The 27,815-nt window shown below is 38.5% G+C and overlaps 1 protein-coding gene across 1 annotated transcript in view; it reads left to right on the top strand.

Annotated features, from left to right (window-relative positions):
• LOC109399283 (axotactin) overlaps window positions 1–27,815 on the top strand; it is a 214,532-nt gene that overhangs the window by 166,385 nt on the left and 20,332 nt on the right. The window contains exons 10-14 of the mRNA XM_062854139.1: window positions 8,484–9,349; window positions 9,409–9,626; window positions 9,683–10,082; window positions 23,197–23,444; window positions 23,689–24,120. Coding sequence (XP_062710123.1) covers window positions 8,484–9,349; window positions 9,409–9,626; window positions 9,683–10,082; window positions 23,197–23,444; window positions 23,689–24,120 — 2,164 coding nt within the window. The remainder of the gene's footprint in view (window positions 1–8,483; window positions 9,350–9,408; window positions 9,627–9,682; window positions 10,083–23,196; window positions 23,445–23,688; window positions 24,121–27,815) is intronic.

The raw sequence follows: 27,815 nt of genomic DNA, 5'->3' as shown, positions 1-27,815 counted from the left end.
TCTCACCACCATTAGCAACGAGCTGGCGCAGCAAGGAATCAAATGGCAGTTTATTCCCCCACGTGCTCCCAACTTTGGAGGATTATGGGAAGCCGCCGTACGCTCTGTAAAAACCTCGCTCAAAAAAGATATCGGCCTTAAGCAGTTGAGTTACGACAACTTCGCCACCCTTTTGGTTCAAATTACTGCTGCTTTGAACTCACGACCTCTCTCTCCGCTATCAGACGACCCCACTGAATTTGAAGCGCTAACCCCCGCACATTTTTTGATAGGCTCCGTCATGAAAGCAATTCCTGAGCCCAATCTAATATCAATTCCCACGAACCGCCTTGACCACTACCAGCAAATACAGCAAATGTTCCAGTGCTATTGGCAACGGTGGAGCAAGCAGTATTTGACACAGCTGCAAATGACAACGAAAAGCCTGCCGGTCAACTTTTTCCAAATCGGCAGCATCGTCGTTCTACGCGAGGATAACATGCCTCCACTATGTTGGCCATTGGCAAGAATCACTGGCCTACACCCCGGTCCAGACGGAGTTGTGCGTGTTGTAACGGTAAAGACGGCGACTGGAGTGTACAAGCGGGCGGTGAATCGTGTATGTCCGTTACCCACGGATGACCTGGATCGCCGAGTTACGAGATCTACAATGCCAGATGGTGGCTCCAGAGAGGTTTTGAATTAGTAGGTTTAAGAATTAAAAATTGTAAAATGGATTCGTTGAAGCTAGTTCAAGGGGGCCGGTAATGTTGGCTTACTAGTTGATTAAGGTAAATTTGAATTGCTACTTAAACTAAAACACAAACAAATTAAAACTTAGTCCTAGTTAAAAACTGTTATACAAAAAAGACACAAATTTGATCATCACTATGAACAGCTTGAACACTCATACAACACAAACTTTGTATACATCGATAACACAGATAAGCATTAGGCACAATAGATAGCCAGCAAAACAACCGGCAGTTAGTAGCCAACCTATCGTAAGGCAATAAAGATATCGTTCTAGATCGTCGCGCGTTTCAACAATAAAAAGGATTTTTCGCTAATTTCTAATCGCTTCCAAATAAAGTGTATTATTTTGTGCTAAAAAGACGATCGTGTAGTGAATCTCGCAAGGAAGAAGTGCCAATGCCAAGTTTCTAATAGTTCGCCTAATAGTGATTGCATTGGAAGAAGAAATCGCGGTCTGTGAGCCTAAACCAACCCACGAACCAGGAATAACGATCAGTATCCATGATGTCGTGGACTGTTATAATATTAGCTGTACAACTACGGATGATAAGCTAAAGCAAGACTGGACAGAATATAAACACAATCAATCCTCCTGGACTTCTTTAGGGATTTCTCTCTGGATTCCTTAATTTTTTTTTTTCAGATATTTCATTAGAAATTTCTACCGGGATTCCAGCCGGCATTTTTTCAGGTACTCCTTCTGAGATTTATTTAGGGATTCCTTGAGAGATTAGTCCCACGAATTTGTCATTACTTCTTCCCGGATTTTATTTAGGGACTTCTGTCAGGATTTATTCAGGGAATTCTCTAGAGATTCTTTTAGGAAATTCTTCCGAGATTTATTTATTGATTTATTCATCCAGGTATCCTTTCGGAATTCCTACAGAGATTACTTCCTGAGAGGAATTCCTTTTTTTTCCTAAGACTCCTCTTGAGATTATTGAAGGATTTATCGCAGAATTCATTCATGGATTGCTCTCAGTATTTCTTCAGGAACTTCTGCCGTGATTCATCCTGAATTCTTTCAGAGTTCGAGAATTCTCCTCGAGAATTGTCCTTGAATTATTCTCGAGATTTTACCCGGGATCCCTCCAAGGATTACCCCCCCCCCCCCGCATTCTTTTAGAAATTCTTCCCGCAGCTCCTCCCGTTATTCCTTCTTAAATTTCTTCCGGGGTTTTTCCTTACACTTGATCAGAGATGCCAGATATACAGATTTTTCTGTATTATACAGATTTTTGATTTTCTATACAGACAAGATACAGAGTACAGAAAAATACAGATTCTTAAGATGTGATACAGATTTCTCCAGAAAGCATTAAATGTGTAGTTATTTTCAATAAATTCAATGAAAAATTTATAAACTGCTCGTTAATCTTTACAGAATTCATGAGAAATTGTATATTTTCTTACATGTTTTAGAAAAATAAATAACAGTAAAAATTAAAAATCGTCAAAAAGTAGTACATTTTTGTTAGTTTCTATTGAAATCTAGGACACTCAGTAGTAGACACCCTCAAATACGGCGATACAGAAAAATCTGTATTGATACAGATTTTTGATAAAATAATCTGGCATCTCTGCACTTGATTCCTCCAAAATAATTTTCTCAGGAATCCTGAGAAGATACCTCCAAATAATTTCTAAATTATTTCATAGGGAACTTCTGGAAAAGTGTAATTATTCTCTAGATCTTCTTTTATTTTTCAAATTTCAAGGCATCGTGTATTAGTTTGCGGACTACGATGGAAATTTCTGATAAATTTATACTTAAAAAAAAGAAGAGCCAGATCCTTTTAGGAAAATTCTTTCTAAATTGCTTAGACCACATTCAAGAATTTCCTTTTTATATTTGCAAAGATTTGAAATCCCTCCCTTTCGTAAATTTTGCTGTAAATAAAATCTATAGCATTCTTTTAAAATAGGTATATGTTTCTTAAATTTCTACGAAGAATTTTATCAGAAAATGAAACAGTTTTTAATTATTTATTATTTCTCAAGAAAACCCCTTCTCGCAAATTATTTATAAAAACTTCTTAATTTCGTCCTGAATAAATTCCAGAAGGATTTTAACCTACTATCAGGATCCTTTCAAATATTTATTGAAACATTTTGCAATTCTATTTTGAAGGATCAGCATCAGAAATGTGCCAGAATTATTCTAATGAAATTTATAACTTTTGCTAGGGGTTTTCGACTGGAACTGGTTTTCTATGGAAATTCTGGCTTTCTCAGTCTAGGGAATCCAAACGATTAAATTTGCATTGCACGACGTTTCGGCTTGGTTTATTTTGCCTTTTTCAAGGGTAAAGCTGTCTATCGTTTTTTGTTATTATCATTAATGCCACAGTTTGTTTGGAGCTTCTTGTATCCTATGCATATAGTTTTTAGGCAAATTAATAAATATTTTTGGAGGGACATCGTTGTTTAAATGATACAAACAGAAATAAAGTGGAGTTTTTTTTGGGATTTTATCAATTTGGATTTGTTCAGTAATTTGTATAGCAACGATAAGCATTCAGTAAGAAATTTTCGAAAATGTATCGCGAGATTCTCAAGTTTTTTCAGTAGTTTCTACGAAAAAAAACCTGTCGTTTCTTCAGCCATTTCTTATGGAATTACATTAAAAACATCTCAATGCATCAACAACAATTCTTGCAGGTATATTGCGGAGAATTCTTATCTTTGCTGATAAAAATCTAGAGAATATTTTTGATAATATTTTTGTAGAACATTACTTCTCCACTTGAACGAACGCGACATTTAAGTTTTATATTCTATCGGAAAAGGCTACTGACAATTTATATTTATTTACCCAGAGTATTCTTGCCAACTATCCATTTCTGCTGGCACGATTACGAAATATTTCCTGACACTTACATACATAACAGTAATCCAAGCCCATGCAAAGCTGTGTTTTCAGCACATAGACTAGATGAAGACAAGAGGGGAACGTGCCTCAAAACTCCTGAGGCAGGAGCCGACCCACTGTTATCTGATACGAGAAGCATTACATACTTTGGAATTTCTGCTGAAATTCCTTCATAAAATACCAAAACTCCAAAAGTCTACAAATTCACTATAGGTAAAGTAATTTCAAGGTTGTAAAAAAAATAAAGTATTCCATCAGAAATTTTTGCAAACAGATTTTTGTGTGAAAATCGTTTGAAATCACTACAAAAATCTCAAGAATGTCAAAATTTGACCAGGAAATTTCTGCCGCACTTTTTTCATAAGTTTTAATGAAAATTTGCAAACATATTTTCGGGAATATTTTCAAGAAACCCGTTTTTCTTCCAAGGATTCCTTAAAAAAAGTACACTTAAACCTCTTTTTTTAAGTTTTAATGGAGGGAGTGGGAGAGTAGGGAGGGGCTAATTTCAAAAAATCTCTCCGATATATGATTTTCTAAGTGGAAAATGATCTACTAGTCGAAATAAGTTAGCTGTACAAAAATTAGCGATTTCGGTTGATATTTAGGGGTGGCGCAAAGGGTTCAAGTGAAATTTTTGCTAGAACAAACTTTCAAAAATCATTTCAAATTTAATTTTCAAACTTATTTTTTCTAGACTAAATCGGTGATTCTAGAACCCAATTGGACCAAATTTGTGCTCAAAATTGCGATATCTCTACTGGTTTCTGAGATATTTGAAAAAAAAAATGTCGTTTTTCAGTATTTTTTGGGTTTGGTACCAAAATATGACATTTTTCTCAAATATCTCGGAAACCAGTGGAGATATCGCAATTTTGAGCACAAATTTGGTTCAATTGGGTTCTAGAATCACCGATTTAGTCTAGAAAAAATAAGTTTGAAAATTAAATTTGAAATGGTTCTAGCGAAAATTTTACTTGAACCCTTTGCGCCACTCCTAAATATCAACCGAAATCGCTCATTTTTGTACAGCTGACTTATTTCGACTAGTAGATCACTTTCCACTTGAGAAATCATATATCGGAGAGATTTTTTGAAATTAGCCCCACCCTAGTGGGAGAGCTATTCGGTACCTTCTTCTTCTTCTCAATTCTGGTGCTCTTTGCACAGAGCTAAAGAGCGGAAAAATGGCGCAGCGAACTAGCGCTATATTGCCAACGAGTTTTCGTTTATACTCCAATGGAGTTTACTTTCTGGCGAGCACGCCGCGGAACACGACCAAACGTGTTGGTCGCTGCAGTCGTACTGTATTCGGTACCAACATTGTTTATAAGAAAATGTGATAATGACGGTAACTATGTCAACGGCAGCCCGGGTTCGTTATGAGGGGAGAGCAAATGAGATCAAATGAAGAGATGAGCATGTGCGGTGGGGGTGGGGCTTCAAGGCGTTCCAAGGGGTTTTGAGGGGTTTCATGAAACTTACACGGATGCTTCAGGGGTTCCAAAGAAGGGTCAAACAAGTTCAACGAGAGTTTGAAATAAGCTTTGGAGGGGCTTAAAAGGTGCTACCACAACATTTATCAGGGGGTTTCAGTGCGAAAGCAATTTCAGAGCGATTACAATTTATGATTAGGAGATTAGGCTCAGAGATGCATCGCGAATCACGTGCTGGCTTCGTTTACTCACTAATAAAGAAGTGCGAGTGCCCTAGGACCTTTGTTGCTCACGAGTAGGTTTGGTTTGCGTTTGTAAATGCTCAGCAGCTGAGCCTCAGCTGTAATCTTCCATCCATGCTCAAGAGCATTCGTTGGTTTTCAGATATACTCAAGGGAGTTCTGAAGAATCTCAAGGGCATTTTAGAGAGTTTCAGGGTGTTTTCAAGAGTGTTTCCATATAACCCCCTTAAACTCCCTGTAGCGCCTTTGGAAGACTCGGGTACTGAAAATACTGTAATATTTCCTGGAATGTCTCCGAAAACTTATTGAAACCTTATCGCAACCCCCTTTAACGTCCCTTCAACCCCCCAAAACGCCCTTGAAACCACCTAAAACCACCTTAAAGCCTCTGACACCGGCTGAAAATCGATCTAAATTCCTTAAAATACATCTGAAAACGCCCTGAAGCCCCCTTGTCAGAGGGGACGTACCTGTGACTCTCTGAAACCTCTGAAACTCTCTGTTATGCCTCTGAAAGCCATTGAATTTGTTTTTTCTAGTTTCAAGTACAGGGGGTGGCCAAAATGTTTGGGATAGGCTTTTTTTTTCTCTCACAAAAAAGTTCAACATGCTAAAACGTTTCATAGAGAGCATAAGAAAATCTCAAATATTGACTGTTTGTCAACCTATTATATGTGTATCATTGGTACAAATTTGGGCTCGTCTTCAGTCATCTTTCAATCCACCACTGAGCATTTTTATCTTTTTTGCAATATCCCAAACAAGAATCATACAATTTCCCACACAGTCGTTAAAATCTGATCTTTCACACAAAACCAATTAGTCCTCCCTCTTGGGATGACATAGGTTCGATGCGTTCCGTACCCAAACATTTCAGAGACAAAGGCTCGTTACGAATATCGACTACAAGCCTCCAGGGACACAAGCTCAAAACCATTTATTAGCCTTGTAGGCATCCATTGTGGCTGGCTGTCCTTCATCCACTACTCTCATCCAGTTGTAACCAAAAACTGGCAACCATTCGATTCGACCCAACTTCAAACCTCAATCTCAAGCAGAGCATGATGGGAAAAGTGCCACTGCCTGCCTGGTATCCGTTACGGTTGTTGAGCTGACCGTAATTTGATAGAACACGAAGTGAAGCTTTTATGGTCGACGAAGCTAAGAATTCTTTCAACAATGTTTCCGAGTCGGAGCAAAAAGTCTCCAATTCCAAGTATAATTTTCATAAATCATATCTCTCTACAAACTTCTTGCATTGCAAAAACTGTTACACAAGAAAATTCCCAATCTTTACCTCAAACGGGACAAAGGTGATACCACAACTAAGAGAAGAAAACTGTCGTAAAACGATCCTTAGTTGGGGCGAGCTTTCCTCTCACATAACCTCCTCTCTATCTGCAACCAAATAAGAACGGAAGGAAATGCTCTTATCGTGTTTTTAATATTTTATTGCAATACATTGGGGGACATCACTTTGACTTCGTTGTGAGCCGGAAACATCCGATGGCAGCAGCATTCTTTCCAGACCTCCCAGGTCCACCACTGACTGTCTGACTGCATCGTCATCAGAATTCTGAGTTCTGACTCAAAACTCTCATGTGTGGCACAACACGGATGAACCAAAAGCTGGCAACGTGTGGACTGTGTGGAGGAAAACACGTGTGAAATGTGTCTTTCCTTCTAGGAATTCGGAAACCAGGCACATGTCGAGCCAAAAGGAAACCGTTTTATGAGCCTTTTTATTGGTCTCTGTATATTTGCACACGCCTTCGACTCTGTCAACCAACCAACCAACCGAATGGTTCCGTTGGTAGTGGTAGATGATGATGATGATGATGATGGGGACATTGCAGCAGTGTCGGGCCATTGCGTGTCGTCGACAATCATATTGATGTAGGACAACCGGAATGTGACAGGGCGGTGACGTAGGCTCGGTGAGATGGTGAGACCTGTTTGTCGTCCATCAATTTTTGTGGACAGCTGTGGGTTCAAATTTTTCGGTTAATGGAATGTTCACACCATTTGCTGCCCTGACAGTTTGATCAATGGAACTTTTTATAGGTTATTTATTGAATTGTAAATTGTTTTGAAGTATGACTTGGATTCTCTGTCTTGTCTGTCTTCTCTGTCTTCTCTGTCTTCTCTGTCTTCTCTGTCTTCTCTGTCTTCTCTGTCTTCTCTGTCTTCTCTGTCTTCTCTGTCTTCTCTGTCTTCTCTGTCTTCTCTGTCTTCTCTGTCTTCTCTGTCTTCTCTGTCTTCTCTGTCTTCTCTGTCTTCTCTGTCTTCTCTGTCTTCTCTGTCTTCTCTGTCTTCTCTGTCTTCTCTGTCTTCTCTGTCTTCTCTGTCTTCTCTGTCTTCTCTGTCTTCTCTGTCTTCTCTGTCTTCTCTGTCTTCTCTGTCTTCTCTGTCTTCTCTGTCTTCTCTGTCTTCTCTGTCTTCTCTGTCTTCTCTGTTTTCTCTGTCTTCTCTGTCTTCTCTGTCTTCTCTGTCTTCTCTGTCTTCTCTGTCTTCTCTGTCTTCTCTGTCTTCTCTGTCTTCTCTGTCTTCTCTGTCTTCTCTGTCTTCTCTGTCTTCTCTGTCTTCTCTGTCTTCTCTGTCTTCTCTGTCTTCTCTGTCTTCTCTGTCTTCTCTGTCTTCTCTGTCTTCTCTGTCTTCTCTGTCTTCTCTGTCTTCTCTGTCTTCTCTGTCTTCTCTGTCTTCTCTGTCTTCTCTGTCTTCTCTGTCTTCTCTGTCTTCTCTGTCTTCTCTGTCTTCTTTGTCTTTTCTGTCTTCTCTGTCTTCTCTGTCTTCTCTGTCTTCTCTGTCTTCTCTGTCTTCTCTCTCGTATGTGTCTTTGTTATCTTTTGCACGCTGTACATCTTCTGAATCGTAAATAAACATAATCTGATATCTTGAAAGACAGTGATGTACAAGAAATGCAAAACAAGCGTGTATGGATTCTGTCATAAATTCTCTATCGAAATAAAAAAAACTATGAAGTTCTGTTAACCGTTATGATTGACACACTTGTTTTATCCAGGTAAAGCCAAACGTGCTAATTTATATTAAATTCGAAAATATTCAAAGAATTTCGCCTGAAGCACGCTGACAAATGAATTTCATTGAGGCACCATGTCGCACAATCCCAACTATTTCACAAGAATGTCAATTATATTATCTCCAACGTTAACTTTCCCTCTCTTCCATCACTTCCAGATTCGCCTCTCGTCCGACCGGCTCAGCTTCGACCTGAATCCGGACATAAATAGCAACATCACCCACAACACCTACATTAAGATCGACAACCCCACGTCGTGGCACGCAATTCATCTGACCTACGCCCAGGGCAAAATTACGTTCGTGGTCGACTTTCGGCATTCCGTCACCCAGCTGTACGGGCTGTCGTTCAACGTCGGCGATAAGCTCATCATCGGAAGCAGCCTGAAGGCGGCCGCCTCCGGTCTCGTTGGATGCCTGCGAGATTTGAAAATTAATGGTGTGGAAATCGAGCCACGCTTTCTGGTCAAAAGTGAACGGGTGGTGGGGGATGTTTCCCTGGACAACTGCAAGTACATTGATCCCTGCAAGAAACCGAACACGTGCGAGCACGGTGGCAAATGCTCGGTCAAAGACGACAGCACCACGTGCGACTGCAAGGACACCGGATACATTGGTAAGAACTGTCACTTTACCCAGTACCGCAAGACGTGCGAAGAGCTGGCCCTGCTGGGCTTCTCCAAGTCGGACGTCTACTCGATTGACATCGACGGCAACGGGGTGTTTCCGCCGGCAAGGGTCAAGTGTGACTTCCAAAGTCTAACCAATGCCACCAAGACGATAGTGGAGCATAATTTACCGTCGCAGGTGGACGTGCGTTCATTCGACGACGTTGACTTCAGCTTCCAGATTCAGTACCGAGAGTTCAACGCCGAGATGCTGCAGGAGCTGATTTCGCATTCCCTTTACTGTACGCAGTACGTCAAGTACGATTGCATCCAAGCTCCGCTGGATTTGCACTCGGCCACGTGGTTCAAGTCGTCCTACAACAACAACACCATCGATTCGCTCGGAGAAGTTAAGAGGTGAGACAATTCGCAACTCGATGCGAAATCCTAAGACAACGTTATCAATTAATTTTCAGAGGAACGTGTCCATGTTCGGTGGCACAGAGCTGTATCGATCCGGGTGCGACCTGCAACTGTGACGCCCGGTCCGACAAATGGCAATCGGACGAGGGATTCTTTAGGGATCCGACGAGTTTGGGCATCACGCAGATGTACTTCTTGCAACAGAAGGAACTTCTCAACGACAAATCGCAAGGGCGCATCACACTCGGTCCGCTGGAATGTGTGGAAACAAGTGAGCTCAGAAAATAATTATCGCTTATTCAATTACTGAAATCTCTCCCATTTCAGACACCCAAAAATACGTCGTCACATTCACCACGTCCCAATCCTTCATCGAAGTGCCCGGCTGGAGGAAAGGTGACATTGCATTCTCGTTCCGAACCACCGGTGAAAAAGCCATCCTTCTGTTCCAACCGCCAATCCGATCGAACTTCCCGTCCTTTATGGTAGCTCTCACTGGAGACTACCAGCTCACGTTCAATTTCACCCTCAACACCGGAACGCCGAAAACGCTGACGATCGATACCAATCGAAAGCTGAACGGTGGCGAGTGGCACAAGATCTGGATCGATTACAATGAACACCATGTGCGGTTTATGATCAATACCGATACGCGGATGGTGGATCTTCAACCGGAGGAGGAATTTGGCCCGTTCGAGGGCAGTATGTTCATCGGAGGGGCACCCACGTAAGATGATACATGTTGATCATGACACGATTCAGCACTGTTTTTGTTCAGTTAAACTATATTTCGTAACATCAATTGAGATAAAACTAAACCAACATTTTTTCACCATTATGGCTTGGGGCTGCCGTTTATAAACCCTGCATGCATTCCACATTTGCTCACCATTTATATTAGACCATGATCACCCTACAGTCACTATATATATACAGTCTGGCGAAAAGAAAATCCTAAGAACTGGCTACTGTTAATAGTATTTACTGCTATTTACACTAGAAAAAGTTTAAATTTTCGACAGATTTGTGGTTTCAGAACATAAATTTATCATGTTAACGAATACAATACTTCCCTCGAATTCTCAGTCTATTTTCAAATACCGTTCTAATGGGTGGCATTTCAGAACATGCTAATCTAGTATTTTTAGAATTGGCAACACTGCTTAAGTAGAGTAAAATAAAACTTACTTGGTGTCCTTTACGGGGAGCTATGAAGTCAATTAAAATATTTTGATAAAAATATGATAAGGGAATGCGCCCAACGGCCCAACGGTGCATTAGGTATAAGAAAATATCGTGACAGAGGGGGCAGAGGGGGTTTAGAAATCCCTAAAAACGATGGACGTAATATGTGAATGCTTCCTCAGGGTTTATTGAGCAAATAATGACACAAGGACGTATTATATTGAACTACATCAATATTCTTTAAAAAAAATCTTGGAGGGCATTTGCAGAGACATTGTTTGCTCTTTTTGAAAAAACTTGCAAAGTTCTAGGAGTCGGTTGTTATACAGATATTTGCGAGAAGCTGGTGACCGAAGCTTGGGACAAATTTTCAACAGAGTGCCTTAAAGCCATTTTGCTTTTATTTTTAAATTATGGTGGAGACTTTAAAGATTTTAGGTTTATGATGAATTTTGAAAAATTCCAGAATTTCCAGATTCTTGAGAAAAAATATGCAATTTCTGAGGGCAATTTTCGACAGTATTTTGATTTTCAGGTATGTTAGGAATATTTCAAAAGACATTTGTAGCAGTTTCTGGGAGAATTTTGTTATGCCTTAGAAGAATTCCCAGTCGAAGTCCTGAATAAATACCTGAAGTTTAGGAAACTTACTTTCACAAATGTTTGTAGGACCTTCTCAAAGTATTGCTAAAGAATTCCTTGTCTTGCAATTTCTTTAAAAGTTTTGGCGTAAAAAAATGAATAGAAGGAAGAACCGTAGAAAAAAATCTGGCTGAGCTCATGGGAGTTTCTTGAAGGGAAAAATCAAAGATATCCTAACAATAGTTTTGAGTAGTTTTGTTTTTAAATACTTACAAAAAATAACTGAAAGAATTTATAATACTTGAACCGAATTCCCGAACAAAGCCTCTGAATTTATGAAAAAAAAACATAAAGCATGTGTGGGGTATGGTGTGGAGTAATATTTGGTAAGGGATTTTTTTTTTCAAGATTGTCGGCAGGAACAAACCATAAATTACCAAGAAGATTTTTGAAGAATGTAGCAAAACATTATGAATTTCTCCAAGAATTTTCCCATCCATACCATTATCAATTTATTCAGGATTTTTTTTTAATCTCGCCGAGTGTCTTGTAATTCTCTGAAAATTTCGGCGAAAAAACATGAATATAAGATTAAACTCGTAGAAAAAATCTGGCTAAGCTCAGGAATTAATTAAGGATTTCCTAAAAAATGTTAAGAGTGTTTTTTTTTTGTAAAAGTAGTAAAAAATATTTGATGAAATTTATAATACTTAAACCGAATTCTCGAATCAAGCTTACGTGTTTATTACTGAAATATCTAAATAAACCCATAAAAAATGTTTGTAGTAATATTTGGTAAATGATTTTTTTTAATATTGTCGGCAGGAGCAAACTAAAAATTATCAAGAAGATTTTTAAAGAATGTAGCAAAACATTATGAATTTCTCCAAGAATTTTTCCACTCATATAATTATCAATTTATCCAGGATTTTTTTGAAGACCTCACCGGATCCTAGAAAAAAATCAAAATATATTCTACCAAATTCACTATAAAAGAACAGATACTTTCAACAGACATCTATCCGAAGCTTTGTTTAAAATTCATTCTAGTCTAGTCCATTCTTTCCTTCGTTGAAAGAATTCTGGAAAATTTAAAAACCGATTCTTATTGTCATTATTATTGCTTGCAATACATCGGAAATGCATTACAGGCATTAAAGCGATTTAACACTACGCACAGTGGCCGGAAGCCGGACAAAACCTCAAAAATCGACTTCAATATTTTATTTTTCTAATATTTTTCTTCCATTAACTAAGAAAATCCCAAAATTTCAAGTCATTTGGTCGAAAATTGAGTCTTGTGGATTTTTTCAAAGTTGAAGTTTTATGTGCTACGATATTAGTATTTATTGTCTTTATTTTATGAGCTTCCTTCATGAGTTCGTTGTAAAAGTTAGGAAGACTTGAATAGTGTGACAATATTTTTTGTGGTTTTGGGTATGAATAACCATTACATTTCAGGGATTGTTTGGAATTCAATCACAAAATTATTATGTTTTTACAATATGCAAACATATTGACTTTTATGAAATTTTGAAGAAAAACTTCGTATTAAAGAGATCCAGTACTTGTTTAGGAAACATCAGAAAACGATGCCGTATCCCGGATCTAACATGTAATTTTGTCTAGTTTTTGGCTATATAGGTCACCGTTTGCGCATTTTTGCGCTAAGAGCGAAAAAAATTTTTTTTTTCTATCAGGTCACTATGGAGCCGCATGGTTGTAGGGGAAGTGATATTGTTTAAAGTTCAAATTTTATCTTAACATAGGTCAAATTGACTTCAGAATACTAACAATTTAGTGTAATTTTCATTCTTGTAAGAGACTTTCACCAAGTAAGATGGTCACAAGGGGGGGGGGGGGTGCGGTGTCTGATAATGTAATGGCCACTGTTTTAACATTATTATTTTTTTTTAAGTATCATTTTATTTTTTGACAGTAAAACACAAGAAGGTGGGTGCTCCAGCTGGAGAGGAAAGGAGTGATGACTAAGTATGAATAAGCCTTTATTTTCTTAGACACTACCCACATGTTGCTTCACCAGATACAACTACCTCTTTTAACCTTCAAAATAACAGAAAGACAAAAACAACCGCGAAAAACATGTAAAAATAACTACAAACCATTGCTCATTGATTTTCTTAAACTGGTCGTTTCTTCGATTCATCTTAATCGTTAGAATTGCTTAACAGCCTTGGAAGCAATCTCTTCACGAACTTCTATCGAAGTTTCAATATATAGTGACACAAATTCGTCGACATCTACGTGTTTCTTTTCTACACGCACATCGCTACAGTTCAAAGCAACAATCATCTATAAAATATAAAAGAAATTCACAAAACGGCGTTAAACTCTACGTTAAATATTTTTCTGCGTAAACGTCGCGATCACCAAGGCAATCTTTGAATATTTTAATCGCAATTTTATGAAACGAACATTTTAGGCTCTTTAGTAAAACCCCTTATATTGGTTTTTTAAACTTGAAGTTTTATTTTATGTTATTAATGCAGTTTCGTTAAACACATTTCTACTGAACGACACACAGAGTGATGAAGATTTTGAAAATATTTGCTGGAACTCTACTTTTTTATAAATATGATTACCGATCTCTGATGATCGTTTATCAAAAACTCCCTTCCCTTGCGAATATGAATTGCCAATTCTTTATAGATAGGGTTGTTTCGGTTGCTTCGACAAGTGATAGCAGGGATCGATGTACCTTACAACCCAAACTCGGAAAAGCATATATGAAGTTGTTGAAACGAGATTGATAAAAAGCAGTTCAAATTTTAAGCAGTCCACTATATTTGAATATCTGACCCCATAACGATTGAATTAACACACCTCCGTGCACCCACCGTAAAATGTCACGTGGTCTATGGGCAGTCCCTGAGAATAGACCACGTCTTGTCAGCCAACATTGGTATGTATTTGAATTGATCCACTGAAAGAAAACGTAGGTAAACGATTTTTTCTAATGATTTATGTAGTTTTGAAGATTTTGGACCACCCTAACAGCATCAAATACATAATTATAGTTTATTTCAATACCAATACATGATTTAAGAACCCCCAAATTAAAAGGTTAATCAAAACCTACGTTCAGAAAGCACATCGTGATGGCTTGTTATCGATTATTTTTACATGCTTTCCATAATCAGCAGATTTCAAAATTTTGAACCACCCTAATATAGTAAAATCGGTATTGATCAATGTGCTACGGACCTCCTGTTCCTAGGGTTAAAGGCCACCAAACAGGGAACTCCGATCCAAGGTATCCAGCGACCCGTGCTGATGAATGAATGGTTGAGGGGGCTTAGAAGATGCTCAATCATTAACGGAGCCCGTAACGTGAGTAGATCGCCTTTTTGGATTGCGCTACGGTGAAAGATCTACCACCTTAACCCTATTCCAAACTAAGGCAACAATGAGCCATTTTACGAGACGTTTCGGATCAGCTGATCGCTCATTTCATGAATGAAAATTTGACAGGAGGTTGCGCCCAAGCACGTGAGTGTTAATATCAATATCAACACTGTTGTCGTTTCGTAAAATAGACTATAGATCGACATTCCAAGCTTAAATATAACAGATGGCTCTTTTTTGTGTGGTACATACATAGTAAAATCAAATTTTCTCGGTGAAGAAACTGTTCCGGAACATGAAGTAAACACAAAACGTTGCCTTTTCAAACCATTCTTGATTTCTATTCACTAACTTTTCATAAAACTATACCGTTTTTTAACAATCAACGTTTTTCGCGATTTTTCCATACGATTTGACAGTTCTTGACTACCATGCTTCCGTGAGCTTGAGGTGAAAGTTTAAGACATTTCGACACCAACATTTCAAAAGGGCGTAACTGCTTTTGGAATCATCACCTTCTTTTAAAGCTGTGGATCATGTGTTATGATTTCCATGTTTTTCACAACAAGTACCACATGGAAAAAACTCTCGTCCGACAACCACGGTGGTTTGAGTGTAAGGGAGGCAGTACGACCTACAGCTTTAAAAGAAGGTATTACTTCCAAATGCAGTTACGCCCTTTTGAAATGTTGGTGCCGATTTGACAACCGAGAGTAGCGCAGACGATGCATTGAATACAAGCGATGGTGTCGCCGCCGGGCTGTCAGCGCTGGAAACTAGATGCTATAAAAGTTCTTGCAAGCAATTCTCACTGCTGGCGCCAACTGAGAGCAATCAATAAAAATGTACACAGCAATCATTCTATTGAACAGCATATTTTAGTGTAATAGGGTAAAAGCTGTTTGATTATCCATTGAATGCTTCCAGCAGTGTAGACAAGAACCTTTATCACAGACAAACAGACATACTACTTAGAAGAAATTTGTTTCAAAATCATCGTTTGGCATCTCACTAGCACCCTCTATAATGCTCAATCCGAAGCATTCATTTGCAGGTGTTGTTTCCCTCGATTCGATGTAACAATTAAGCAGGTGACGACTCCCTCGTGGCGTTACCCATTCATAAAAAATGCGATTTGAGTGGTATGTCTGTTTGTCTGTGCCTTTATAGCATCTGGTTTCCGGAGCTGTCAGCTCGGCGGCGACACTGTCACTTGCATTCAATCCATCGTCTGTGCTACTCTCGGTTGTCAACCTTCTCAAATTTTCACCTCAAGCTCACGGAAACTGGTAGGCAAGAACTGTCAAATCGTATGGAAAAATCGCGAAAAACGTTAAGGCTCAAGCAACCGTCATCATTTTTCGGAAAACAAAAAGCAGTTTTATCACTAAAAATCAAAACAATGGCCATGAAAATTATGGCCATGAAAATTAATAGAAATCAAGAATGGTTTGGATAGGCAAGTTCTTTTGTTTACTCCATGTTCCGAAATGTCGGTGAATACACCGAGAAAATCCAATTTCCTACCACACAAAAAAGAGCCTTATCTGTTATATTTTTTAGTTTGGAATATTGATCTTTTAAAGGAAAAACTTTGGTCCTTATTACATTTCACACCTATATAATTAAAAGTGAAATGGTCTTGATTTGATCCAGACTAAGAATGATCGTGAAGCAAGGAAAACTGTTTCAGTGTGTTTTCGATGTTCACTGGGAAGGAAGTAAGGAATAGGGTTTCGATGCATGGTTAATATCGGTATTGTTTCATGATTTTTTTTCGTTGAAGGGTTTGAGCAGACAAACGAGCGCAAATTTCTCTTAAGACAAATTTTTTGCACTCATGTACTGTATGTACTCATCTCAGAGCATAATCCTATAGAAAAGTCAATAAACATACTTCCGGAAGAATCCTTGGAAGATTTCTGGAAGATATTCCCGTAAATGTCTTGAAACCATTACTGAAGGAAACCTTTGAAGGTATCCCTTTAGGAAATTCTGAAAAGAATCCCTAGAGAAATTCTTGAAGGATCTCCTGGGGGTATTCCCGGAGAGTCATTAGAATTCATGAAATAACCTGAATTCTTGGACGCTGGAAAGTATTCGAAAAGATATATCTGAAGGAATTCTTGAAGGAATTCCTAGAGGAAAATTCCTGGTACATTCCCTAGCGAAATTCCGGGAAGAATCCTTGGGAGAATTCCAACAGAGTCTTCCCTGTGTGAATTCTTGATGAAATCCCTTAGTGAAATCCTGAAAAAACTGCAGGAGGGATTCCCGTAGGAATCCCTGGCAATTTTCAGGCAACTTTTTGGGGATGTTCCAAAAGAAATTCCTGTTTTTTTGTTTTTGTTTTTTTGTTAATGTATTTGCGATACTCTACACTAGAAGAATGCATTCTTGTCGCAAAAATTTCTAGTGAAATGCCTACAGAAGTTTTGGCAGGATATCCCTGATGGAATTCCTATAGAACCCTCGAGGCATTTCCGGGGAATTTCCAAAGTAATCCCTTGACAAATGTTTAGAAGAATCTCTGAAGGACTTTCTGAAAGAACACCCTCAAAACATCACTGAAAAAAATCCTCTATGGAGGACTTCCTGAAGAAATCTTAAAGGATTTGTGGAGAAAAAAATCTAAGGATTTACAGTATTGTTCCGATTTTATCACGCCCCTTTTCAAAACTGCTTTTAAATATTATACAAAATCTACTTGCATTTTCAATACTTTCAACGTTGCAAAACGCGTCTTCAACATTCATCTTAAAGAAGAGGGGAAATACTCTCAAATGTAATAGCAAATTATAGTAAAATGAAGGACTGACGCGTGGAGGGCGTGATAAAATCGAAACTATAATGTACATCTGAAAGAATCGCAGGATGAATTTTTGAAGGAATTCCTTTGCAGAAGCTTCAGGCGATATGCTTGATTATTTTTTTTTTATTTATGTGTATTTTAACTTATAGCTAGTGTATTTTAACTATAGAGTGTAGAAAACTCCAAGGTATTCTTGAAGGAATTCATGGATGAATTCCTGAACAAATTCATGGATAACCTACTTAAAAATTTCTTGGAGAAAATTGTGAAAGAACTCCTGGATGACTTCTTACAGAATTTCCTAGCTCCTGTATGCATCCCTATGGAATTATCCTAGAGAATTCCAATAAAAATCGCCGGAGTCCTTTAGAAATCCTTGAAATAATTAAAAACAAGTCTGAAGATATTCGTGTAAGCATCCCTAGGGAAATTCTTGGCGCATCCTTGGAAAAGAGGATGGAAGGACTTCTGAAATTTCTGAAGGAACCCCCAACTAAATTTTTGGGGAAATCCCGAGATAAATTTCTTAAATAATCACAAGAGGAATTCGAGGAACAATCCCTGGAGGAATGCCCGGAGCAATGCGTGGCAGAATTCCTGGAGAAATCCCTGGAGGACATCTTGGATAAATCCCTAGGGAATCCCTGGACGAATTCCTGAAGGAATCCCTAAAGGCATTCTGAAGCAGTCTCTGGAGGTATTCCTGGATGGAATCCTGGAGCAATGTCGGAAGGAATTTCTAGGGGAATCTCTAGAGGAATTCCTGGAGAAATCATTGGGGAAATTCTTGGAAGAATCATTGGAAAAAAAATCCGGGAATTCCTAGATCAATCCTTACAGAAGGTTGTATGCTGCCGTAATTCTGCAAAGTGACGTAAGCGACATTGATAGTTTTGGCCCATTTTTTGGTTATTATGCATAAAACTCTTGCTCATCCTCAAAAGTTTCGCAAAAGTTTCTTTCCATAGATGATAGATTACGATTAGATCTTGCACTCTATTACAGCAAGCCTACCACAGTGTTATTTTTACACAAGTTATTTTATATAATACAGTGGCGTTTTGGTTTTATCACTAGTCGTTTTAATCACTACTCGCCCAAATTCACGGTTTTCTATTCGATTTTATCACGATTTTCGTTTCGTTTTTATCACAATTGTTCTAAAACATTCCGAAACCAATATAAAACCAATACAGCTTTGCCCAGTCCGCTAAAACTGCTAAAAAATGTGAATTACGACTAGTATATTTTGCAGCTGAACGATTTTGAATAAAAAATTAACATTTTCTCTCGTTTCACTAAATTCACGGTTTCGTTTATATCACGGTAATTTTTTTTTTTTTGATCGTGATAAAACCGAAAAACTACTGTATACCAAAAAATATCGACATTTTGAATGGCGCTTACGTCACTTTGCAGAATAACGGCAGTATGGTTATCCCTGGAAGGATTTTCGGAAGAATTCTTGAATGATCCCAGTAGGATGTACTAAGGAAATTGCAAAAGGAGTTCTTGAAGAAGAAAAAAAAACCTGAAAGAATCCCGAGAAGAGTTCATGGAGGAACTCCTGGAGGAATCCCTGGAGGATTTCTGAAGAAATCCTAAGAGGAATCCCGAAAGTAATCCCAAGAAAATGAAGGCAATCTCAAAACAATTCCGAGAAGGAATCTCAAAAAAAAATTAAAGGAATCCTTGTAGGAATTTTTGAAGTAATCCCAGGAGCTGTCTCCGAGGGGCTTCCCAAATAAATCCCTGAAGGAATACCTATAAGAATTCTTGGAGGAATACCTGGAAGAATTCCAGAATTCCCAAAAGCAATTCCATGAGGTGTTCTATAGGAAATCTCTGGAGAGATTTCTAAAATATTTCCTGGAAGAGTTTCTGTAGAAGTCCCTGGAAATAATTCTGAAGGAATCAATGTCTGCAGTAATTTCTGGACGAATTGTGGAAGGAATTCTTGGATGAACTCCAAAAGATTTTTTTGTAGAAAATTTTGAAGCAATTGCTGTTTTAATTTTTGAATAACCTCTGGTAAAATTATACGAAAGAAGTTCTGGCAGAAATTCCTGCAGAAGTACTGCGAGATTTATTCTAGATGGAATTACGGGAGTAATCTTTAGCGGAATTCATAAAGGAATGTATGGCGAAATCCATAAAGAATTCTCTAAAGGAATACCTGCAGAAATACCTAAAAGGAGCTCTGGTGAAATGCCCTGGCAAAATTTCTGGAAGAATCCTCGAACAAAGCACTGCACAGTGGGAAAAAACCGACCCAAAAAGGCACCTAATTATTGCGGCTGATTGCGATCTTTGAAGTCCACCTTTTCCGAATGGAAAAAATGTCAAGGAATCGATTGGTGATAGTTTCATTCACCGGAATTGGGTATAAATGTCCATTTTGCCCCATTTTCCCTTAAAAAACACTGTTTTTCTGAATTGAATAATGGTTTCAACTGATTGCGGCTAACCAACTACTTTTTTATTGATGTAGAATTGACAGGTGCAGTCTATGGGGCATACTTCGATCTGTGTCATTGACTGGAAGTGCCCATTTTGCCTCATTTTCCCCTAAAAATGCTGTTTTTCTGGATTAAAAAATAGTTTCAACTGATTGCGGCTAACCAACCATTTTTTTCTTGATGTAGAATTGACAGGTGCATTCTATGGGATGCACCTCGATCTATGTCTTCGACTAGAAGTGCCTATTTTGCCTCATTGTCCCCTAAAATACTATTTTCCTGAATCAAAGAAATGTTTCAACTGATTGCGGCTAACCAATCAATTTTTATTTGATGTAGAATTAACCGACGCATACTTTGGGGTGCATCTCGATCTATGCCATTGACTGGAAGTGTCCATTATGCCTCATTTATCCCTAAAAATAATGTTTTTCTAAATTAAAAATTAGTATCAACTGATTGATGCTTACCTACCATTTTTTCTTGATGTAGAATTGACAGGTACAATTCATGAGGCACACCTCGCCCCGTGTCATTGACTGGAAGTGCTTATTTTGCCCTATTCTCTATAAATACTGTACTATCCTCTATAAATACTGTTTTTTTTTATTAAAAAATAGTTTTAACTGATTGCGGCTAACCAACCATTTTCAATCTGATGTAGAATTAACTGGCGCATACTTTGGGGCGCACCTCGATCTGTATCTTTGACTGAAAGTACCCATTTTGCCTCATTTTCCCCTATAAATACTATTTTTCTGAATTAAAGAAATGTTTCAACTGATTGCGGCTAACCAATCAATTTTTACTTGATGTAGAATTAACCGACGCAAACTTTGGGGCACACCTCGTTCTGTGTCTTTATGTGGCGGTGCCTATTTTGCTCCATTTTCTCCTAAACTTCGGATTTTCTGGATTTAAAAAAAGTTTTAATTGATTGCAGCTAACCAATATTTTTTCCTGAAAAAGAATCGTTTTATGTATGTTATGGGGTACACCTCGTGTTAGTCTGAAATTGCCCGTTTCACCCCATTTTCCCCTAAAATATTGTTTTTCTGGGACAAAAAGTTTGTTCCAACTAAGGGGAAAATAGCACAACATGACCACCTCCAATCAGTGACACAAAGTTTGTCTGACAATATGCACTGATCTGTTCTACATGAGGAAAAACTTGTTTTGTTAATTTAAATTAGTTGAAATTGTTTCTCAAACAAGAAAAATAGTGTTTTAGGTGGAAAAGGGAAAAAACGGGCACTTCTAGTCAATGACTCAAAACAAGTTGCGCCTCATATAATGCATCGATTGATTTCACATTAGGAAAAAAAATGCTTGGTTAACCGCAATTAGTTGGAACTAGTTAGGTGAAAATGGGGCGAAACGGGCAATTTCAGACTAACGCATAGCACGAGGTGTATCACATTGTATGCATAGGTCGATTCAACATCAGGAAAAAATATTGGTTAGCTGCAATAATTGAAACTTTTTTAAATCCAGAAAATCCGTAGTTTAGGAGAAAATGGAGCAAAATAGGCACCACCACATAAAGACACCCAGACACGAATGCCACATAAGTGGTAAAAAGTCTTTAATAAATATTAATAATAATAATAATAATAAAGACACAGAACGAGGTGTGCCCCAAAGTATGCGCCGGTTAATTCTATATCAAGTAAAAATTGATTGGTTAGGCCGCAATCAGTTGAAACATTTCTTTAATTCAGAAAAATAGATTTTGTAGGGGAAAATTAGGCAAAATGAGTACTTTCAGTTAAAGATACAGATCGAGGTGCGCCCCAAAGTATGCGCCAGTTAATTCTACATCAGATTGAAAATGGTTGGTTGGCCGCAATCAGTTAAAACTATTTTTCAATAAAAAAAACAGTATTTATAGGGAAAAATAGGGCAAAATAAGCACTTCCAGTCAATGACACGGGTCGAGGTGTGCCTCATGAAATGTACCTGTCAATTCTACATCAAGAAAAAATGGTAGGTAAGCAGCAATCAGTTGATACTAATTTTTAATTCAGAAAAACATTATTTTTAGGGGAAAATTAGGCATAATGAACCCTTCCAGTCAATGACATAGATCGAGATGCACCCCAAAGTATGCGTCGGTTAATTCTACATCAAGTAAAAATTGATTGGTTAGCCGCAATCAGTTGAAACATTTCTTTTATTCAGGAAAATAGTATTTTAGGGGAAAATGAGGCAAAATAGGCACTTCGAAGACATAGATCGAGGTGCGTCCCATAGAATGCACCTGTCAATTCTACATCAAGAAAAAAATGGTTGGTTAGCCGCAATCAGTTGAAACTATTTTTTAATCCAGAAAAACAGCATTTTTAGGGGAAAATGAGGCAAAATGGGCACTTCCAGTCAATGACACAGATCGAGGTATGCCCCATAGACTGCACCTGTCAATTCTACATCAATAAAAAATTGGTTGGTTAGCCGCAATCAGTTTAAATCATTATTTAATTCAGAAAAACAGTGTTTTTTAGGGGAAAATAGGGTAAAATGGACATTTACACCCAATTCCGGTGAATGAAACTATCACCAATCGATTCCTTGACATTTTTCCATTCGGAAAAGGTGGACTTCAAAGATCGCAATCAGCCGCAATAATTAGGTGCCTTTTTGGGTCGGTTTTTTCCCACTGTGCACTGGAACAATCTCTGTGGGAACCTCTAAAGATATCCCAGGAGAAATTCCCGTAGGGATATCTAGTGAATACCCTAGAGGAATACTTGAAGGAATCTCTGAATGAACTCATGATGAAATCATTGAAGGAAACTGGGAAAATTCTCGGAAAAATTCTTTAATGCGTCTTTGCAGATGTATCTGTAAGAATTTCTGAAGATATTGTGGGAGGAATTCCCGAAGCGTTTTTTTTTTTGGAACTAGCTCTGAAACAATCACTATCGAAATCCCGCAACACGTCCATAAAGGCATTCACCAAGGAGAAATTCGAACTACTACACGCTAGCAGCATCCTAGCAAGTCCTTCTCTTTTCATACCAAAACAGGTTCTGGCATATTCGGGGAATTTGGAATAAACAAAAATCACAAAATTTAGCCATTCAACCACGCTTTCTATTAGGCAAATTTATATGATAATACTTAAGTGGTGCTCTTAGAGAGATACTTGGTGAAATTATCAAAATTTCTTGGCATATTTTGTCTAGAATTTGGAATTATTGATAATCTAGAGTTGACTCGCATTGAAAAAAAAGCTAGACAGGGTGATGCGAAGTATGAAAAATGTTGATCCTTACTAAAAGTTCGTGTCCTTTAACAAGCTTTCGTCAGAAAATAAGAGAAGAATAATTTTGAGCTGGACCAAAACAGTGCTGCATATATGCTTATTGTTACCTATAATAAGCATATATGCTTATTGTTACCTATAATTTCACCTAAATTTCCCAACTTTTCCTCAGTGAAATCTCCAAAAAGTACACCGTCAAGCAAGGCCTGATCGGCTGTTTCCGTGGTCTGGTGGTCAATGGCGAGATATTGGACATCTACAGCTTCATGTCGGTCCACCTGTCGGAAATCATCAAAGACTGCCGACCGTCCTGCGTTCCTAACCCGTGCAAGAGTGGAGCTTACTGTCGGGAGCTGTGGAGCTCGTTCGAGTGTGTCTGCAAAAACCGATGGGCCCACCTAGGCCAGCACTGCGAAACGAGTAAGTCACAAAACACCATGCGGCCCCATTTTCCATTTGTTTCCGCGGAAATCGAGCACAAATGACACGTTTAGACGTTATTAATTCTCGGAAGCTCCGGTCGGTCCTCTAGCCGGGGGAGGGCAAAAGCAATCAATTGAAATCCATTTCATAATGGTTGTCATTTGTCTTCTTCTAACGGGAAGCAAATCTCAATGTTCTTCAATCCTTTCTTTTCTCGGGCGGTCCACGGCGCACACAATAGACATCAACGAAGATGCACTGACGTTCACCAGTCGGGATTCGTACCTGAAGCGGAACTACATCAGCGACGCCGAGGACCAGCGGGAGGAGCGCGAAAAGCTTCGCAGCATATTAAATTCCTCGCTGCTAATAAATCTCCGCACGTACGATAGGCACTCGTTCGTGCTGTACGCCAACGATCACTTCAACAATTTCATCCAGCTGTACCTGACGAACGGCAACCAGATGGTCTATCTGTACAACTACGGCAACGATATCGTCAATCTGACGCTGGAGCACGACGGGCTGAACAATGCGCGCAGCATCCAGGTGGCCGTCATCCGGACCGAGACCAACACGACGCTGTTTGTCAACGAGAAGAACGTCACGGTGGAGCGGGGCCATCTGCTGCTGGAGGAGTACTCGAACAAACCGTGGAACAACCCGGAGTTGGGTAAGGACGACGACAATAATTAAGGATCGGCTGGCGGTGGTTCGATGAGTGGTTATTAACGGAAAACACTAAATTAAAAAAATATAATTGGCTACAGCCTTAAACATGGTACTACACATTCAAAGTTCCACAGATAACAGTTTACAGTACAGAATTTTTTTGGTCAAATTTCTCGACTAACATCTATGATTACTCAACAGCAACACACTTTTTAAGCGCTTTATCTATTTCTCAGTCAACCCGCAAACACCCGGGAAGAAATGCTAAAAAATGCATGGAACCAACCCCCTTTGCATCCCGCCCCCTTTGCCGGGAGCCGAAAATACGTGGCTTGTTTTATTTTATATAAATTCTACATGTTTTTGCTCAAATTTTATAGTTTTTCTCATCAATAGTTTTCACTGATCCTTAACATACAATGTATTGCTACCCATCATAGTCTGTTGAAGTTTTGATCCCAGAACGATTCTAAGGCCTTCCAACACAAATCCAACATTCTCAACCAAATTTTATACACGATGAATGATCACAGAACATAGTCTACGGTACTCCAAAAGCCTCAAGGTACCCCTAGAAAATTCATGGAACATAAATTGGGTGATCTAGGTCGTCCAAACTATTCTGGAATTGATTTTCTTAAGATCTACAACATTTACCATCGTTTGTGTTCACTCTGTTCAAGAAATTTAGTCATGCTGATGTCCACTAGACCTCGCAATGCTACGAGCAACTTGGTATTGTGGTAATTGGACATTTCGTGAAATACAAATGGCCTCCAATACACTTTGAAGTTTGGGTTACGATATCTACATATTGTATCATGCTTTAGTTGTAAAAAATATTCGTGGATTGCAGTCCATACTGCTGATGGAGCCTCAGTACTCAGCTAAAATGATTTTGGTACATTCATGGGATATTCCAGGCTTTCCAAACTATTCTGGAATTAGGACCTTCAAGGTCTACAGGCTCTACTCTTGTTTCTCTTCCTTCTATCGGCATAATTCTTTCACGATTGTGTCTGTTGCTCCTCATTCTATAACGCGTATCTATATGTGTTGCTATTTCGGTGTCCATTGGCATACAAATGAACCCAATATATTTTGAAGTATGGGTCGCAATATCTGTAAATCTTAGGATATGTTTATTGTAGCAAATGCTCGCGGAATATAATCTACGCTACTCTTAGAGCCTCAGAGTGCAATTCTTATAACTTAGCAACATTCACTTGGTGAGCTAGGTCATCCAAACTATTCTGGAACAAAGACTTCCAAGTTCTACAAGCTCTACTCTTGTATATCTTTACTTTATCGATGTAATTCTTTCTCAATTACCTCTGTTGTATCTCATAATATGTTGAGTACTTCTTCGTGCTACTTATGCATCCACTGACATACACATGATCTTTATGGTATTTTAAATAAAGTGTGGGCAATTTCCCAAGAATTCCTCCAGGCCTTCCTCGGAAATTCTTCCAAGAGTCTCCGAGAAAAGCTCTACGAGTTCCTAAGAAATGTCTCCAAGACTTCCCGTGAAATTCTTCACGAGCTTCTCGGCAGTTTCTTGGAAATTTCTTCAGGAACTATGCTTAAATTCCTCCAGGAGTTAGTTTTCCAGGGATTCCTCCAGGAATTTTACCAGGAATTCCTCCAGCGATTTCTCTAGAAATTGTTCCAGTGATTCTTTCGTGAATTCCTCCATGGATTTCTTCATGGACTCATCCACGAATTCTTCCAGAGCTCCTTCAGAAATTCATCCAAGATTCTCCAACAACTAATTCAAGGATTTCCTCAGGAATTCCTCAAGCGATTCTTCCACTAACTCCTCCAGGGATTCCCTCAGAGTTTCCTCCAGGAATTCTGCCAGGGATTACTAAATTTCTCCGGGTAATTTTCTCGGGTAATTTCTCCAGCGATTCTTCCAGGACTTTCTCCATGAATAACTGCTAATTCATCTCGGAATTCGTCGAGGGATTCCTTTACGGTGTCCTCCAAAAACTCTTCCATGGATTCCTCCAGCAACTCCAACAGTGGTTCTTCTAAGAATAGCATCAGTCATTTCTCAAGGAATTTCTTCAGGGATTCCTCCAGGATTTTTTCCTGGATATACTCCAGGATATTTTCCAGAAATTCCTTCAGAAAATACTCCAGAAGTTCCTTCAGGAATTACTTCAGGAATTTCTCCAGGAATTGCTCTACGAATTCATCCTGGAATTGCTACAGGAATTCCTCTAGGAATTGTTCGGGAATTCCTACAAGAAATATTCCAGGAATTTCTCCAGAATTTATTACAAGAATTCCTCCAGGAATAACTGCAGAAATTTCTACAAGAATTGCTGTAGGAAATACTTTACGAATACCTCGCGCGAACAATAATAAAAATTTAAAAAATCCTCCAGGAATTACTCCATGAATTCTTACAGGAAATACTCCAGGAATTCCACCAGAAAAGAAAAAAAATAACTTCGAAAATTTCTCCAGCAGTTCCTTCAGGAATTCCTCAAAGGAATCCTAAAGGAAATTCTTCCCCTAGGAAATTCTTTAAAAATTCCTTCACAAATTACTACATGAACACTTCCAGAATTTCCTTCAGGGTTTTCTCCAGATATTTCTTCAAGAAATTCTTGAAGAAATACCTGGAAGTATTGTTGTAGGAATTCTTGAAAGAATACTGAAAAATAAAATCTTCAAGGAAATCATTGAAAAAATCCTAGAGAGATTCTTGAAGGAATTCTTGAAAGAATTTTTGGAGGTATTTCTGAAGGAATTCATGAAAGGGTTTTCTGGAAGAGATTGTTGGAGGAATTCTCGGCAGATGTCTTGGAAGAATTCCTGGAGGAATTCTTTAAGGATTTCTGAAGAAATTCCTGAAGGTATTTGTTAAAAATCCCTGGAAGTATTCCTAGAATATTTTTAAAGCTATCACTGGCCAAATTCCTGGAGGGATTCTTGGAGGATTTTTTGACAGAAGTATTGGAGCAGGTCTTGGAGAAATTCTTATTAGAGTTCCTGTTAGAATTCTTGAAATATTTCTGGAAAAAAATCTGGACGGATTCTTGGACGAATTTCTGGAGAAATTCTCGGAAAAATTACTGGAGGAATTTTTTGGAGAAAATTTTGGAGGAATTCATGGAGTAATTCCTTAAGAATTTCTTGGAGAAATTCTCGGAGAAATCCCTGGAGTTTTTCCAGGAGTATTTTCTTGAGGAATTTCTGTAGGTTTCCTGAAGAATGTTGGAGGTATTCATAAAGGAATTTCTGGAGGATTTTTTTTTTGTTTGATGAATCTCGGATTTGAAGGCTACGCAGTCTTGTTGAATCAAACGAGTTGCACAAAATACATTCGATTCTCCCCCATCTACACATTCTTGAATGATTTTTTTTAAATCCTTGGAGGTATTGATGGCGAAATTCCTAAAGGGATTCTTGGCAGAAGATTTAGTGGAATCTCTGGAAAACTCTTGGGGAAGGTCCTGTTGGAATTGCTGGAATTGCTGGAGGGATTCTTGAAAGAATTCTAGGCAGATGTCTTGGAGGAATTCCTGGATGAATTCTTAGAGTAATTCCTTGAAGTATTTTCTGTGGAATTCCTGAATTAATTCTTGGGGAATTCCATGAGATATTATAAGAAGAATTCCTGGAGGACTTCCTGAAAGAATTTCCGGAGCTATTTTTGGGGGAATTCCTTGAGAATTTCCT

This window comes from Aedes albopictus, chromosome 2 (assembly GCF_035046485.1).
Source record: "Aedes albopictus strain Foshan chromosome 2, AalbF5, whole genome shotgun sequence".
Classification (NCBI taxonomy): domain Eukaryota; kingdom Metazoa; phylum Arthropoda; class Insecta; order Diptera; family Culicidae; genus Aedes; species Aedes albopictus.
The sequence above is the reverse complement of the archived record's forward strand: the minus strand, read 5'-3'. Positions and strand labels throughout refer to the sequence as shown.